This window comes from Oncorhynchus keta, chromosome 2 (assembly GCF_023373465.1).
Source record: "Oncorhynchus keta strain PuntledgeMale-10-30-2019 chromosome 2, Oket_V2, whole genome shotgun sequence".
Lineage (NCBI taxonomy): Eukaryota > Metazoa > Chordata > Actinopteri > Salmoniformes > Salmonidae > Oncorhynchus > Oncorhynchus keta.
This window is the reverse complement of record NC_068422.1, coordinates 46,972,557-46,990,090: the sequence shown is the minus strand read 5'-3', so window position 1 is coordinate 46,990,090 and position 17,534 is coordinate 46,972,557. Positions and strand designations below refer to the sequence as shown.

The window sequence follows — 17,534 nt, the reverse complement described above, 5'->3', positions numbered from 1 at the left end:
ATAAATTGTAATTATTTTTCCACTGTGGCCTATTTATTGCCTTATTACCTCCCTTATCTTCCCTCATTTGCACACACTGTATATAGGCTTTTTTTGATATTGTGTTATTGACTGTATGTTTTGTTTATTCCATGTGTAACTCTGTGTTGTTGTTTGTGTCGCACTGCTTTGCTTTATCTTGGCCAGGTCGCAGTTGTAAATTAGAACTTGTTCTTAACTAGCCTACCTGGTTAAATAAAGGCAAAATAAATCAAATGAATAAAAACACTAAAAACAAAAATTGTGTGGAAAACGTTTTCAGAGTAAACTTGAATGACTAAAACCAGATATATACTATGTAGAAAAGATAATGGACCAGTAGATTTTTCAATAAGATCCTCGTTGAGAATTAACAATGACCTAAGTAAAAGCTAGACAGTAAAGGAGTATCAAAACATTTCAAAACTGCATTCAGAAGAAGTTATGTCATGGCATGGGGACCCCATTGATTTTGTTATAATGCTTGAATCGCTCAGATAGCATAAACCATGGCCAAATGTGTAAAATTGCAGCAAATTTGTTTTAAAACTGCAACATTTCATCTCCACCACATGGAAAAATTTGTAGAATTGCAGGAAATTAGCTTTAAAACAGCTACATTCTGTCACTGGGGCCAACAGGCGGGTCTCGAAAATGTTCGGTCGGAAACAGCACCAGTGACCATGCACTTGGCCACGCCCACCACCTAAACCCCATTTTGATCCAGAAAAACTAAAGTTTTGACACTGTTGTGGAGAGCATCAGCCATATTTTCGGTGAGTGCGTATATTCTATCTTTATAGTAGGAGTCCAGGGTACTGCAAAGTTTTTTTGTAGGACAATACATTAATCTAGATGGACGTCATAGCCTACAATATGTCTCCCCTTTTCAAAGGCATTGATTAGATGTTTGCAATTCAATACAAGGTCGTTTTTATTGATCTCGGTTTGTCAGTAGAGTTTCTTATTGTGTAATTGTTATAGTATGAAAGACTATTTTAGTCATGAAAAGTAATTAGTTGTAGAATTGCATGAATTTTGTTTATAAAAGGGCACGTTTTTCTCGGGTCCTCTTTTAAAAATGACCATCTTTAAAAATGTCCCGCTAGCTGGGGTTGGGCTCTGGATGTGTGCAAAGAAAGAAGAAAAGCAGAATTGTATTTTGTGAACGTGAGTATATTATTAACCTAATTTATGACTATCCAACCTACTCATCACATTATCAATAGTAGGTCATTTCACATTATTCTGCAAATTCGATGATGCACGCAATACTTTATCATAAAGGTGATTTTTTATTTTATTTCGTTATTCTTTTTTCTAACTTGAAACACGTGCTGCTTATGATGAGCTAGTTAGCTTAATGTTAACGTTAGCTAGCAGCTGAAACTTTACGAAATTGATTTTACGTTAGAATTTTAGGTAAATAAAATGTAGGCTAATCTATGTAATCCCAAAGGTGATTATTTATCATGAGGGCGATAAACAATAACTATTAATGCTCCATACTCCGATACTGTTCTGGTATTTTTTTCTAATTAATTTTTATAAATTGCGACGGTATAACCTTAGTCACATTTGAGGACACAAGCTCAAGTACACTGTACAAATGTGAAAATATTAAATCTGAATTATGTATTTCCTATTCAACAAAATATATAAAGCTTGAAGTGACTTGTATGTTTTCAAAATATAGTACAATCAAATTATTCACTAAAATCACTAAGATTTTACCTTGCTTATAACTTTAAAATACATATTTGTATGTTTTGTCTTAGAACATTTGCATATTTTCTAAAGGTCTCTCTTGATCAACTTATGCCCCGCTCTTCTGAAAATCAGACAGGGATTTAGTTTGGCTTCCTGAACATATTAGGAACTGACCTTTCAGCTCATATTAATATTGTCCGACTATGAATAACCAAAAGTGTTATTTGTAAAAATATCTATATATATATTCTTTTTTGATCACTTTGATAAAGTTTGCTATAAATCGATATCTGAATGTGCTAGAGCGACGAATCCATCCTGCTTTGCTAGGATCTAAGGATTGCAGGCATGTGCATTGTTAGTGGCTGTGACCTAGGGTGTGTTCCTCTGACCAGGCGTTGTTGTTGCATGCCAGATCTTACAACACATGGATAGATAGGTATTTAACGTATCAGCTAATCACATCATATGTTATGGCAATTTATCAGTCGATGACACTGTTAATGACATAGCACGCAACCATTGGTTGATGCGTGCAATGTCTGAGCAGGGGAATGTGACCATCGCCTTTAGCCAATAGTTGGACAGTTGGAAGAGCGACTGAAATGGTAGGCGAAACATCCCAGCTTCAAGTGGTGTCAGATTTCACAGTCCGAGTCACACAGGCGAAAGAGATATACCAGAGGGGAGGGGGCAAAGCGACAGGGTCCACTCCAGTTAAATCGGTCTGCTGGACAACAACTCCCATTTGATAGGGCGGAGACAAGACCATCTCTTCATTATTTACAGTATTTCTGGATATATGGTGCTTTCAATACAACTGGGAATTCTGATTTAAAACGAGGTCAAATCATGAAGTCTGATCTCTAGAAAGTTGCCTCAGTTTCCACGACAAGGAATTCCCTGTTTGATGACCTTTCAAAACTATTTTTAGACATTCCTGCAGTCAGCTTGCCAATTGCACTCTCCCTCAACGTAAGAGATCTGTGGCATTGTTGTGCAACAAAACTACACATTTTAGAGTGGCCTTTTATTGTCCCCAGGAGAAGGTGCACCTGTGTAATGATCATGCTGTTAAATCAACTTCTTGATATGCCACACCTGTCAGGTGGATGGATTATCTTGGCAAAGGAGAAATGCCCACTAACAGGGATGTAAATATATTTGTGCCCAACATTTGAGAGAGAAGCTTTTTGTGCGTCTTGAACATTTCTTTGAGCTTTTATTTCAGCTCATGGAACCAACACTTTACATGTTGTGTTTATTTTTATTCAGTATTTTTCAGCTGTTTTAAAACGATTGATCTGCTATTAAGATTTTGGGTGCATGCCAGATCTTACAACCTCTGGATAGGTATTTTAAGTATCAGCTAAGCACATCGTATGTTATGGCAATCTGTCAGTCGATGACGTGGCACTCTACCATTGGCTGATGCATGCAACGTCTGAGCAGGGCAACGCAACCAATTACTGTAGGAGCATTTGGCTTGAGGAGACTCTGATCGCGTTCCCCTGCACAGATGTTGCAAGCATCCACCAATGGTTGTGTGCTATGTCATCAACTGACAGATTGCTCTTACATACGATGATACTTCAAATACCTATCCAGGCGTTGTGAGATCTGGCATGAGTCCAACATAGAATGTGCCCAATTATGCATGTTACTGCTTGGATGGGAGCAAGTCTAGGGGCTGTCTCGCACACTACCTACTAGGTAAGGGGACGCGCAAGATTTGCATCTTTACTCTACAATTATGTTTATATGCAGTAGAGGTCGAGGATTATGATTTTTCAACTCCGATACCGATTATTGGAGGACCAAAAAAGCTACTGCATATACCCTGACTCTGCTTGCACAGAACGCAAGAGAAGTGACACAATTTCCCTAGTTAAAAGAAATTCATGTTAGCAGGCAATGTTAACTACATATGAGGGTTTAAAAATATATACGTGTGTATTGATTTTAAGAAAGGCATTGATGATTATGGTTAGGTACACAATGGTGCAACGGCAGTGCTTTTTTTCGCGAATGCGCTTGTTAATTCACCTGTTTAGCGAAGTAGGTTGTGATTCAATGATAATCGATGCGGTGCCTGATAATTTATATGCAACGCAGGACAAGCTAGATAAACTAGTAAAATCATCAACCATGTGTAGTTAACTAGTGATTATGTTTAAGATTTATAGTTTTTTTCTAAGATAAGGTGCTAGCTAGCATTAAACTTATCTTGGCTCCTTACTGCATTCGCATAACAGGTAGTCAGCCTGCCAGCCACGCAGTCTCCTTGTGGAGTGCAATGTAATCAGCCATAATCGTGTCCAAAAAGGCCGATTACCGATTTATGAAAACTTGAAATCGGCCCTAATTAATCGGCCATTCCGATTAATCGGTCGACCTCTAATATGCAGGTTATATATATTTTTTGTTTTGCTTCCGTAAATGTATGTAGTGTAAATGACCCCTTAGAAATGTGGAATGTCAAGGGATGCATTTGCTCAATTGTTTCTGTTTGGTCTTATTTGCAGACTGTGGTTTAAAGTCATGAGTCACCTACCTAGATTCTGGAACCTGGGATGGTCTTCCTTTCTTGACTGGTGGAGTAATCAGAGTGTTGTTTCAGAGCAAGGTGATTTGGAATGTTTGTGTGTTATCTGACGGGAGGGAGGAGGGTGCACTGTCCAGGGTTCTAGAGCCTGTGACTAGATATCTGCAATACCATGAATTGCTATTGTGTAAAGACTGTAAACATGCAAAGAACTTGTTGGTAGTTCTAATGATTGACTTTACCTACTGACTCAACAATGCAGTATCATGAAACTACTACAACTCTATTCAACCCTCTCTCCTTTTTCCTGGTTGGACGATGGGACACCTACAGAACCTTCTCCCCTGTATGGTCAGCAGGATATGAATGAACCTCTCCTGGACAACAGTGAAGGCCAGCTCTTCCTGACCGAGGCTTTTAAAGTCATCATTGAGGAGGTGCTATGTAAAGGCACAGACGTCAAAGAGAAGGTCTCACATCCCTGTTAACTGTCTAATCTCTAGCCTAACATGCCTGTTCTCTGCATTGTGCCATATAGAGTGCCTTCAGAAAGTGTTTATACCCTTTGACTTATTCCACATTTTGTTGTTACAGCCTGAATTCATAATGGCATTCAATATTTTATTTAGCACCCATCTACCCACAATACCTCATAATGACAAAGTGAAAACAAGTTGTTGCAAATTTATTGAAAATAAAGTACAGAAATATTTAATTTGCATAAGTGTTCACACTCCTAACTCAATATTTGGTGAAGCAGCTTTGGTGGCTTTTTGAGTAAAATATTTGCAAACCTGGATTGTACAATATTTGTACTTTATTCTTAAAATAATTCTTCAAGGTCTGTCAAGTTGATTGTTGATCATTGCTAAAACTAACCATGGCACTCGGGAACATTCCATGTCTTGTTAAGCAACTCCAGTGTAGAGTTGTCCTTGTGTTTTAGGTTACTGTCCTGCTGAAAGGGAAATTAGGATCCCAGTGTATATTGGAGAGCAGACTGAACCAGGGTTTTCTCTAGGATTTTGCCAGTGCGTATACCTGTGTTCCGTTTTTTTTTTTTATCCTGAACTCCTTGTCGATGATAATCATACCCATAACATGATGCAACCACCACTATGCTTGAAAATATGAAGAGTGGTACTTGGTGATGTGGTGTTTTGGATTTGCCCCAAACATAGTGCTTTGTATTCAGGACAAAAAGTTAATTTCTTTGCCATTTTTTTTTCCTTTCCCAGTGTTATTTAAGTGCCTTGTTGCGAACAGGATGCATGTTTTGGAATATTTTTTTAATTCTGTATATGCTTCTTTCTTTTCACTCTGTCATTTAGGTTAGTATTGTGGAGTAACTACAAAGTTATTGATCCATCCTCAGGTTTCTCATATGACAACCATTAAACTATTTTTACTCCTGAACTTATTTAGGCTTGCCATGACAAATGGGTTGAATACTTATTGAGTCAAGACATTTCAGCTTACGCAACAAAATGTGGAAAAAGTTGAGGGGTGTGAATACTTTTTGAAGGCACTATATTATGTTTTTTGTTGTACAGGCCTTTTGGGTAGTCCTGAGTAACATACCTGTCCTGGTGGGTCATGTAGCAAACTTGTTTAGGCACCACTGGACCTGTAGCGGCAGGTAGCCACTAGCGGGAGGTAGCCTAGTGATTAGAGCTTTGGGCCAGTAACCAAAAGGTTGCTAGATCGAATCCCCGAGCTGACAAGTTGAAAAATCTGTTGTTCTGCCCCTGAACCAGGCAGTTAACCCACTGTTCCTAGGCCGTCATTGTAATTAAGAATTTGTTCTTAACTGACTTGCCTAGTTAAATAAAAATAAACGCAATTCCACGGTAAGTGACACAGACTCAGTTTTCAATTTAAAACATATGGCAAACAAAAACCAATGATTGCAAAGTTAACCAGGACTACTTTGCACAAGGACTACTTTTAACAGTTTCTACAGAATTTTACAAAAACACATTTACTTGAAGAGTGCAGATGCAAAGTTTGGTAAAAGAATGATGATTTGTTCCGTTTGTTATAAGTAGTCCGTGTGCATAGTTGTTTCTTTGCAATAATTTAAAAAAATGTATTTTAAAGAGAAAAATCAGAATCTTTGACACTTACTGTGGAATTGCCTGTAAGTTAACTGACATTTTCTTCACACCTGCCTGTGTGCATCACAATCAAACATGGAGGTACACACTACTCAGTTCTGTATTTTGATGGGTTGCCTGTGCTTGTTCTACCACTGGTCACAGGTGTGTGAGTGGCGCGAGCCAGAGGAGTTAGCTGCTCTGCTAGATCTGGAGCTGCGAGAGAATGGGGAGCCGCAACACCAGCTGCTGCAGAGAATACGGGATGTGGCCAAGTACAGTGTCAAGACCAGTAAGTTGCCCTCCCCTTCCCTAGCTCTGTCCGGGTTGTTAGGGCGGTTTGCTGCTAGCCGCACTAGCGCCCAGGACCAGAGCTAACCCGACCCCACAGGGAAACATTAGACAGACAGAGATAAGTGTGGTTTTTGGTTACATTAATATTCTTGGTGAATGCGATGGCTTGGGACGGTCCTGAATGCATGCACTACAGTAAAGCACATATCTCTTTCCAGATCATCCGCGGTTCTTCAATCAGCTCTTTGCAGGGGTCGACTACCATGCCTTGACAGGACGATTCCTTACGGAGGCTCTTAACACTAGCCAGTAGGAGAAAGCAATATATATTTATATGCACATATACTTTATGGTATGTAGGTTTTGGTATGAGGATGCTTGTGATGGACTGTTCTTTTACAGGTATACCTATGAGGTGGCTCCAGTGTTTGTCCTGATGGAAGACGAGGTACTCTCCAAGCTACGTTCTCTAGTTGGGTGGGCAGAGGGAGATGGCATCTTCTGCCCAGGCGGTACCATGTCTAACATGTATGCCATGAACGTAGCACGCTACCGGGCCTTCCCAGAAGTAAAACTAAAGGGAATGTGGTCCCTCCCTCGACTAGCTGTCTTTACATCTCAACAGGTGGGGAAAATGGACAGTATGGTTGAAGTAATACACTATTCAACTTCCCATTCATTCATTATACCCAAACTTTCCTCCAGAGCCACTACTCTGTGATGAAAGCGGCTGCATTTCAGGGTATTGGGACCGAGAACGTGTTTAAGGTCAAAGTGGATGACGGGTAAAGTGATCAGAACCTTTCTTTGTGACTCTTGTCAGTCATCTCATCATTCTTAGGCATACATGATTTACAGATTTTAACACGTGCTCTCTGTTGTCCTAAAGGGGTTGCATGATTCCAGAAGACCTTGGTGAGACAATTGAGCTGGCGAAATCTCAAGCAAGTTTACTGTTTACCTTTTTAATTTACTGTGTAAATTCTATTTTATGTGCTGTGATATTCAGTATTTATACTGATAACAGTAGAAATTGCCAATAGACCATCAGTGATATCTTGCACAAGGATCTGATGAATTCCTAGTACTCTATTAGCATTTCAAATATTTTATCTGCAATTCCTAGTTGTCTGTCGGCAATGCACATATCACACTACAAGGCAGCAAGTAGAGATGCAAGGGCATCTTTCATTACCCCTATTCACCTACCAGGGGGCAGTGCCATTCTTTGTCCATGCCACATCAGGAACGACTGTACAAGGCGCCTTTGACCCACTGGAGCCCATCGCTGACATCTGTGACAGACAGGGGTTGTGGATGCATGTTGATGTGAGTTTTTTAAAATTTTAATTTAAGTGATCTTTCACTCCAGAATCCAACTTTGTCCAATGTTTTCAGACCACAAAAGTAGTCTTCTGTCAAGATTATGCCCGACGGCATCTATTATGTTGATCAAAACTTCAGACCCCATTCCCAAAAGAATGTAAAAGATCGACAGTGGCTAATTTACATCCTTTTCAACAGTTGACCATCTTTCCCATGTATTTTGACCTGAAGAATACAGATGTAGGATCTTAATTTGAGCTAGTTTGCTATAGCAGGAAAATAATCTTGCAGCAACAGGAAATGTGAATTATTTGGATTAGAATTAATGGATTTTTGAAGGGGTTGATGCATTTCAAGTCTGTAGTAACACAGCCTTTTTAAACCTCAAATACACTACAAATTAAATGTCTTTCTTCTGCAACGGGGCAAGTTCTTCTGCAACGGGGTAATCAAATGTAAGATCCTACATCTGTACTGACTGGCATTCTCTTGTGGTTTGGCACAGGCAGCCTGGGGGGGGAGTGTTCTCTTCTCAAAGGAACACAAACATCTCATGAGAGGTGTTGAGAGGTAGGACTGCATGCTCAGAATACAGTTACTGGATTTAAGTTGTACACAAAACATCTAAATGTGCTGCTGCTGCGTCAAAAATATTTTAAATTAATTCAGCCTGTGTGTGCTTGTGTACCAAAGTATAGATTAGGTGTCTTGATGTCTCGCATGACTGGGCAAGCCTTCTGAATGGCTCAACATAGGACTTTGACTCGAGTGTAATGATGTGTTTGTGATCAGAGCCGATTCAGTGACTTGGAATCCACACAAGATGATGCTGACGGGCTTGCAGTGTTCAGCCATTCTGCTCAAGGACACCACAGTAAGACACCCCTTCACGAGATCCACACCAAAGGGTTGTTCTTGAGATGCGACGACGTTTGCGTCCCTTGCCTTTGCAACCATAAAATTAACTTTAAAATGACAAATATTTACACATCATACATGTTTTTTTTTAATGTATTGAACTGTTTGTCTATGATAAAATGTAATGCAAGTCCTTTATACTTGTTTAAAGGGATATTTGGGCAAGTAATCCGTTTTGTTCTATTTACCCATAGTCAGATTAACTCCTGGATACAATTTATATGTCGACATGCAGTTTGGAGTGAACATATTGGCTGCGGATCTGATTTTTCTTGATCCATATTCCCAGGGTCTAATGGTCTCAACACGTCTGCACATGTGCGGGATTCTCTACTTGCGCACAGTCTCTGCTCTACTTGTATGGAACAAGCTACTCTGAATGGTGTTTGTTTTAATAAATTCAGAGCAAAGCTGAATCGATGTCTGCAAGATCACATAATGATAGTAGGCCTATTGTACATAACAGAACCAAATAGTATAACGTTAATGGAAAAAAATAAAACTCACATGTGCGCCACGAGGCAAAATGTGATTTTGATTGAAACAAAACACAGCTATGCTACAGTTTAATGCCATCAACTCTAAAAAATCCACTCACTGTACATAATTGAAAAACTACATAACTAACATTTAAATGAATAGTCCCATGAAACTGATTGAGATCAAATGGTTGACGGGTAGATGTTGGTTGTTTCACAAGTAAAACTTTATAATTCACGATTGACTGAGAAATGTGAAGGTAGGGTGACGACAACCATGTGTGTAAAGATCTATATATATATATAACAGTGAAAAAGTACTCATTTGTCATACTTGTGTAAAAGTAAAGATACCTTAATAGAAATGACTTAAGTGAAAGTCACCCAGTATAGTATCAAACATTTAAAAAAAATGGTTTATTATATAAAGTAAACAAGATGGCAATGTTTTTATTTTTTTTTTACAAACATTTACAGATAGCCAGGGGCTTGCTCCAACACTTTTACAAATGAAGCATGTGTTTAGTGAGTCCACCAGATCAGGGGCAGTCGGGATGACATGGGATGTTCTCTTGATAAGTGTGTGAATTAGACAATTTTCCTGTCCTGCTAAGCATGAGGCGGTGCACAATGTGGCCCAGCGTCGTCCGGGTTAGGGGAGGGTTTGTCTGGCCGGGATGTCCTTGTCCCATTGCGCTTCAGCAACTCATTGTGGCAGGCTGACTTTGGTCGCCAGTTGTATGGTGTTACCTCATAAAACATTGGCGCGGCTGGCTTCCGTGTTAAGCGGGCAGTGTGTCAAGAAGCAGTGCGGCTTGGCAGGGTCGTGTTTCAGTGGACGCATGGCTCTCGACCTTTATCACTCCCGAGTCTGTACTGGTGTTGCAGCGATGGGACAAGATTTTAACTACCAATCTGGATATAATGAAAAGGGGTAAAAAAAAGGTGAAGTAAAGTTGTCAAAAATATCAATTAAATGTACAGATTACCCCAAAAACATCATTGCTACCTTCAAGAATTTGTACTTTAGTACATTACACCACTGATATTAAAGGCTTATTATTATTATTATTAATTTTACCAAGATAAATGTCCCTAAGTTGTATGTCATTGGTGTTGCCGTCTTGAAAATCACTCATTACAAAGGTGCACTGCATTACCAAAGGTATGTGGACACCTGCTCGTCAAACATCTCATTTCAAAATCATGGGCATTAATATGGAGTTGGTCCCCCCATGTTGCTGCTATAACAGCCTCCTCCTCTCTTCTGGTCAGGATTTTCACTAGATGTTGGAACATTGCTGCAGGGACTTGTTTCCATTCAGCCACAAGAACATTAGTGAGATCAGGCACTGATGTTGGGCGATGAGGCCTGGCTCACAGTTGGCGTTCCAATTCATCCCAAATGTGTTGAATGGGGTTGAGGTCAGGGTGCTGTGCAGGCCAGTCATGTTCTTCCACATTTCGACAAACCATTTCTGTTTGGACCTCACTTTGTGTACGGGGGCATTGTCATGCAGAAACAGGAAACGCCAAACTGTTACAACAAAGTTGGAAGCACAGAATCGTCTAGAATGTCATTGTACTATTTCCGTTATTTCCCTTCACTGGAACTAAGGGGCCTAGCCCGAACCAGTATTCCTCCTCCATCAAACTTTACAGTTGGCACTGCTTTTGGGTCAGTAGCGTTCTCCTGGCGTCCCCCAAACCGAGATTGGTTAAGCGTGATTCATCCCTCCAGATAATGTTTTTTACATGCTTCAACACTCGGCGGTCCTGTTTTTAAAAATATATATATTTTTACCTTTATTTAACTAGGCAAGTCAGTTAAGAACAAATTCTTATTTTCAATGACGGCCTAGGAACAGTAGGTTAACTGCCTGTTCAGGGCATAACGACAGATTTGTACCTTGTCAGCTCTGGGATTTGAACTTGCAACCTTTCGGTTACTAGTCCAATGCTCTAACCACTAGGCTACCCTGCCACCCTGTTCTCGAGCTTATGTGGCCTACCACTTTGTGGCTGTGTCGTTCCTCCTAGATGGTTCCATTTCACAATAACATCACTTATAGTTGACCTGGGCAACTTTAGCTGGGCAGAAAGTTGACTTGACCTGACGTGGCATCCTATGACTGTGCCATGTTGAAAGTCACTGGGCTCTTCAGTAAGGTCATTCTACTGCCAATGTTTGTCAATGTTATACACGTCAGCAACGGGTGTTGCTGAAATGGTCGAATCCACTAATTTGAAGGGGTATCCACATACTTGTGAGCATTCCTTCCAGTAGTCAACTGTAATCGGGGGAGGGGGTCTATATTAAAGAAAATGGCTAATCGCATCCTTTCATGTCATAAATTTGAAAATTCCATTTATAATTTGGTAGCCTGGTTGCTAGTGTTTTTAGCGAACATTCCACTCCATGTTATGTGCCAAGTGACAGAGTGAAATGTTAGCTAAAAAGCCCAATAATTTGGTGTCCAAAAAAAAGGGAAATTACATTGAAAAAAATTGTAAGGATGTTGTAGCGACCCGCATAGACAGACTGCTATGTGTGCCTGAGTTACATTGTTCCCTTGTTGTTGTGGTACTTTACCAGTACCCAGGTTTCGTGGGGTCTGGCATGCCAGTAAACCTGCTCTCTGCCAATCCAAGGAATTCCTGGAATGTTCCAGTACCCCGGGTCCGTGGGGTTGGGCAGGGGCCTGGGCACCACAGTTTTAAAGACCATGCTTTCTACAGTTCTCCTTCTTTCCTGTCGTGACCATTTGATACCTGTTTGTCTTTTCAGTTATGGTTGGTCTGTTGCCATTTTTTTTGTGTTAAATCTCAGCTATTCTTGATCTCTTCCCCCTTTCCACAGCACCTATTGAAACATTGCCACAGTGCGGATGCAAAGTACCTCTTCCAGCAGGACAAGTTCTATGACACAAGTCTGGACACGGGGGACAAGTCGATACAGTGTGGCCGTAAGGTTGACTGCCTGAAGCTGTGGTTGATGTGGAAAGCTGTAGGGTCAAAAGGCTTGGAAGAGCGTGTTGACAGGGCTTTCACCCATACAAGGTACAAACATAGACATTCACAAACCTACTGCTGTAAGTCTGACTAGTCAAGCTCCTTACTTAACACACCTTAGAGTTGTCTCTTTTTTTAATGTTTTGAATCTACAGTAGTAATATAATAATATATGCCATTTAGCAGACGCTTTTATCCAAAGCGACTTAGTCATGTGTGCATACATTCTACGTATGGGTGGTCCCGGGAATCGAACCCACTACAAGCGCCATGCTCTACCAACTGAGCTACAGTAGTCAAATGTGGACACCTACTCATTCAAGGGTTTTTCTTTATTTTTACTATTTTCTACATTGTAGAATAATGGTGAAGACATCAACACTATGAAATAACACACATGGAGTCATGAAGTAACCAAAAAAGTGTTACATACAAATATATATTTAATTTTTGAGATTTTTCAAAGTAACCTATCTCAATTAGGTTAAGTTTGGGTGATTGTGGAGGCCAGGTCATCTGATGCAGCACTAAATCACTCTCTTTGGTCATATAGCTCTTACACAGCCTGGAGCTGTGTTGGGTCATTGTCCTGTTGAAAAGCAACAAATGATAGTCCCACTAAGTGCAAACCAGATGGGATGGCGTATCGCTGCAGAATGCTTAAATGTGCCTGGAATTCTAAATAAATCACAAGACAGTAAATTACAGACCATCACACCACTACATCCATGCTTCACGGTGTGAACCACACATGTAGAGATCATCTGTTTACATACTCTGTGTCTCAACGATACAGCGGTTTGAGTTTATTTTTGCAGGGACCGTGCACATTAATCAACGTTTCAGTAAAAGTGCCGGTTTTAGCCAGGCGGCTAGTTTTCAACCGCAGTCCCTGGGCAGGTTATTAAAAAACAATTACAATACAGACAATCAATGAGCAGTGAGCACAAGCAGAGCAACATAGGACAAGCAAGACAGCGTACAGACAGCAACAAGACAAAATCCATAAAAGCAACCGTGTTTCCACACCTCACAAGCTACAGACAACATGGAAAGCGGCAATACACAGCTAGGGATTATTTTCACAAATCTGATTGACCTTTAGCCAAGTCTTCATGTTTTTTTTGTGATAGGTGGTGCAGTTATGTGTGTCTGATGGCAGTGTATTCCAGACATGGGAAGCTCTCACAGAGAAAGTGGATTTTCTAAAGGTGCTTTTCCTTTAGGGAACTATACAGTCACCTCATGGCAGACATTGTGGATCTGCTGCCATATGTTTGGGTTTTCTGTTTAACAAAAATACTGAGTGGAGGGGGAGCCAGGCCATTTAGGATCTTGAATAGAAGACGTGTCGGTGTATTGCACAAGATTTTCCCAACTCAGGAGCTCATGCTTTCTGAGGATGTAACAGTGATGATGGCTATTGGGCTTCCTATCAAGTACTATGAGAGCCTGTTTGACTGAATGGGTTTTAATGTTGTACAGCAAGCCTTGGCCGAACTAGTCAAGCAGTATTTTAAGTGGGGGAGAATCAAAGATTTGAAGTACAGTTTTGCTACCTCTGTATCAAACAATTACGTATAAATCGGAAGTTAGCTAGGTTGAATTGGTTATTTGAATTACCTTTTTCACATGGATTTTAAAAGAGAGGTTGGAATTAAGTATGATGCCAAGGTACTTAAAATCAGATACCAGCTGGAGCTTCTCCCCTGACACATAGACATCTGGCTCAGTAGCATCTGTTGCCCTCTTTGTGAAGAACATGCAGACAGTTTTGTTCACATTGAGATGCAAACACGAGTCACTGAGCCACTTTGTAACCTGGACCATTACAGTAGTGAGTTCTTGTGCAGCTTGCTGTTTGATCGCTGTGTGCACATATCACTGTATCATCTGCATACATTTGAACTTCAGTCCCAGTACAGACAGAAGGCAGATCATTAATGTACAGGCTGAACAGGAGGGGCCTCAGTATTGACCCTTGGGGCACATAGCGAAGAGTGGGCGATAGCTCATTGCTCTCTCTGACACACTGAGTTCTGCCGTCAAGATATGATTTCATCCATCAAGGCATCGGGGGAAAAGTTGAACTTGGACAATTTTGTGATGAGAATCTCATGGTTAACAGTATCAAAAGCCTTCCTTAGGTCCAGAAACAAAGCCCCAACATCGCCCCCTTTGTCCATCTTGGACTTCACATTTTCCAGAAGAAAGCAGTTGGAAGTTTCCGTGGAGTGTTTCTCTCTGAAGCCAAACTGCGTCAACTGTAATGTGAAGGGGTTGTTGTTGAGGTGGGCAATCAGTTGTTCTGCTACACACTTTTCAGCAACCTTCAACACCACAGGTAGTATTACTAATGGGCCTGTAGTTACTCACATCAGCAGGGTCACCCGATTTAAAGATGGCCGTTATTATGGCCAACTTCCATACCCTTGGAAACACCCCCAGACCAATAGATGTGTTGGTGACCTTTAATGTGGCCAATGAGTGACTCTTTGTAGTTTTGAAGAAAGGTAGAATCCAGCCCAAACACATCTTTGGCTTTTGAGTTCTTTAGTGAGCTAACCACCTTGTTCAACTTTGACTCAGTAACCTTATGATAGACAGGTTGAGCGTCATTCACTAGCACTGAGCCCAAGAAACCAGTGGAGGGGTTCTGTGTCAGTACCCTGACAGAGTCAATAAAGTAGGAATTGAAGGCTATTGTTATTTCGACTGCATCCTGTGTTAGATTGTTATTGTTATTCACCATGATAACTATTAATTTTGCAGTATTACTATGGTCTTTCCCTGTTAACTTTTTTAGATTCTCCCAGACCAATTTAGAATTTCCCTTTGCTTCACCAATTATTTTAATAAAAAAGTTTGCCTTGGCCTGTCTGATTTCTTTCATCACCTTATTTCTCAACATGATAAACCTACGTCTGTCATGCTCTAATTTGGATTTTAGGGCTGTTTTTAGAGCATAATCTCGTTCTTTCGTCAATTTCCAGATTTCTCCATTTAGCCAAGGAAGAGTGCTCTTTTGGCCAGGTTTGGATTTGATTTTCTTTAGGAAACAATTTATTGTAGTCTGGATTGTGGATAGAAAGACCTGACGATCAGCTTCCACATCTGTATAGGACAAGATGTCATTCCAGTTAATTCCCTTAATTTTGTTTTAAAAATAATTTAATTCACTCTTCGATATTCTTAGTTGGAACCAAAAATCTCATTTGGACTCTTCAGACCAAAGGACAGATTTCCACCGGTCTAGTGTCCATTGCTTGTGTTTCTTGGCCCAAGTAAGTCTCTTATTATTGGTGTCTTTTAGTGGTGGTTTCTTTGCAGCAATTTGACCATGAACACTTTTTTTGGTTACTGCATGATTTCATGTGTTATTTCATAGTTGATGCGTTCACTATTATTCTACAATGTAGAAAATACACACAAAAAAACTTACGTAAGTACGTGTCCAAACTTTTGACTGGTACTGTATGTCAATGAAAGATGTTTCAAATGTTGTGGAACACTGATCTGTGTGTTGACCGTCCAACCATAGATATCTGGTGGAGGAGATGAAGAGAAGAGAGGGCTTTGAACTTATAGGGAAGGTGAGTCATTGTTTTAGCAAGTACATAGAAAACATTTTCTTCTCTCATTTATCTCACCTGTGTCTTCCGCTCTTGTTCTGTTGAACAGCCGTTGTTTGTGAACGTGTGTTTCTGGTTCATACCACCCAGTCTGAGGGGAAAGGAGAACAGTCCAGACTACAATGACAGATTGTCAAAGGTTGGTGTGTGAAGTGCTTACTATGATTCCAGTTATTTATTTGTTTTACCTCAATTGCTATGATATATTCTACATTTTAATCCAGTTAGTTCGTCTGGCTGATACAAGGCTTGCGTGATCTTGTCTTCATCAACAGGTGGCTCCAGTGATTAAGGAGCGAATGATGAAGCAGGGTACTATGATGTTGGGCTACCAGCCTCAGGGTGGACGAGTCAACTTCTTCCGCATGATAGTAATCTCACCGCAGCTCTCCCACCAAGATATGACATTCTGTCTGAATGAGATTGAGAGGCTTGGGAATGATCTGTGATCTGTAATTATACCTAAATATGGTCTTGCACCTCAATCTATGATATGTTAGTTTTTTTAACAATATGATCCATTTTTCATCAGTCTAATGCTCATTTCACTAGTCTAATGGCACTGATTGTGGACAGATGCCAAACAAAGTGTTTCAAATGTGGTATGTGACAGTAATAAACCTAGTCCAGTGACTTATTGTATGGCATACTTGATGTATTATTGGGTTGTAGAACGTGATGTAGGAGATTCTAAGAAATGCCCATGACAGATGCTGACGGAAGCCTGATCAGTGCAATGATACCTGGTGTAGACAGACAGAGGAGCCCATGGCCTGCAGCAGAACTCCATAGAGAACACGTCCCTATATACACTGAACAAAAAATATAAACGCAACAATTTCGCAGTGCGACAGCATACGATCTCCTTTACATAGAGTTGATCATGCTGTTGATTGTGGCCTGTGGGATGTTTTCCCACTCCTCTTAAAAGGCTGTGCGAAGTTGCTGGATATTGGTGGGAGATGGAACACAGCATCCCGAACATGATCATAGGGTGACATGTCTTGAGTATGCAACCGGGACATTTTCAGCTTTCAGGAATTGTGTACAGATCCTTGTGACATTGGGGCCCTGCATTATCATGCTGAAACATGAGGTGATGGTGGAGGATGAATGGCACGACAATGGGCCTCAGGATCTCGTCACTTTATCTGTACATTCAAATTGCCATTGATTGTTGTCTGGAGCTTATGCCTGCCCATATCATAACCCCACTGCCACCATGGGGCACTTTCTACACAACGTTGACATTAGCAACCCTCGCCCACACACCTCCATACGAGCTGTCTGCCATTTGCCCAGTACAGTTGAAACCAGGATTCATTCATGAAGAGCACATTTCTCCAGCGTGCCAGTGGCCATCGAAGGTGAGCATTTGCCCACTGACATCGGTTACGATGCTAACTGCAGTCAGGTCAAGACCCTGATTAAGATGATGAGCACACAGTTGAGCCTCCCTGAGAAAGTTTGACAGTTCGTGCAGAAATTCTTTGGTTGTGTAAAA

The 17,534-nt window shown here is 40.6% G+C and overlaps 1 protein-coding gene across 2 annotated transcripts; it reads left to right on the top strand.

Moving 5' to 3' along the window:
* Nucleotides 1-646: 646 nt before the first annotated feature.
* On the top strand, nt 647-16,677 carry LOC118401443 (cysteine sulfinic acid decarboxylase-like). 2 transcript variants are annotated; one of them, XM_035798953.1, is made up of 16 exons: nt 657-794; nt 1,128-1,188; nt 4,254-4,354; nt 4,607-4,743; nt 6,535-6,661; nt 6,882-6,972; nt 7,066-7,288; nt 7,369-7,448; nt 7,553-7,607; nt 7,876-7,992; nt 8,495-8,559; nt 8,782-8,863; nt 12,247-12,446; nt 15,940-15,991; nt 16,080-16,169; nt 16,306-16,677. In XM_035798953.1, the coding sequence occupies exons 3-16, from the start codon at nt 4,270-4,272 to the stop codon at nt 16,477-16,479; spliced, it is 1,578 nt and encodes a 525-aa protein (XP_035654846.1). In that variant the 5' UTR covers nt 657-794; nt 1,128-1,188; nt 4,254-4,269; the 3' UTR covers nt 16,480-16,677. The 2 variants fall into 2 exon arrangements, with proteins under 2 accessions (XP_035654854.1, XP_035654846.1); XM_035798961.2 differs by lacking the exon at nt 1,128-1,188 and having other exon boundaries at nt 647-794.
* The last annotated feature ends 857 nt before the right edge of the window (nt 16,678-17,534 follow it).

Bases quoted from the DNA above. Each gene is read 5' to 3' on its own strand.
- LOC118401443 (XM_035798961.2), top strand. From the start codon at position 4,270: ATGAGTCACCTACCTAGATTCTGGAACCTGGGATGGTCTTCCTTTCTT. The intron at 7,289-7,368 runs GTGGGGAAAATG...ACTTTCCTCCAG, and splicing joins CTGTCTTTACATCTCAACAG to AGCCACTACTCTGTGATGAA. The intron at 15,992-16,079 runs GTGAGTCATTGT...TCTGTTGAACAG, and splicing joins GCTTTGAACTTATAGGGAAG to CCGTTGTTTGTGAACGTGTG.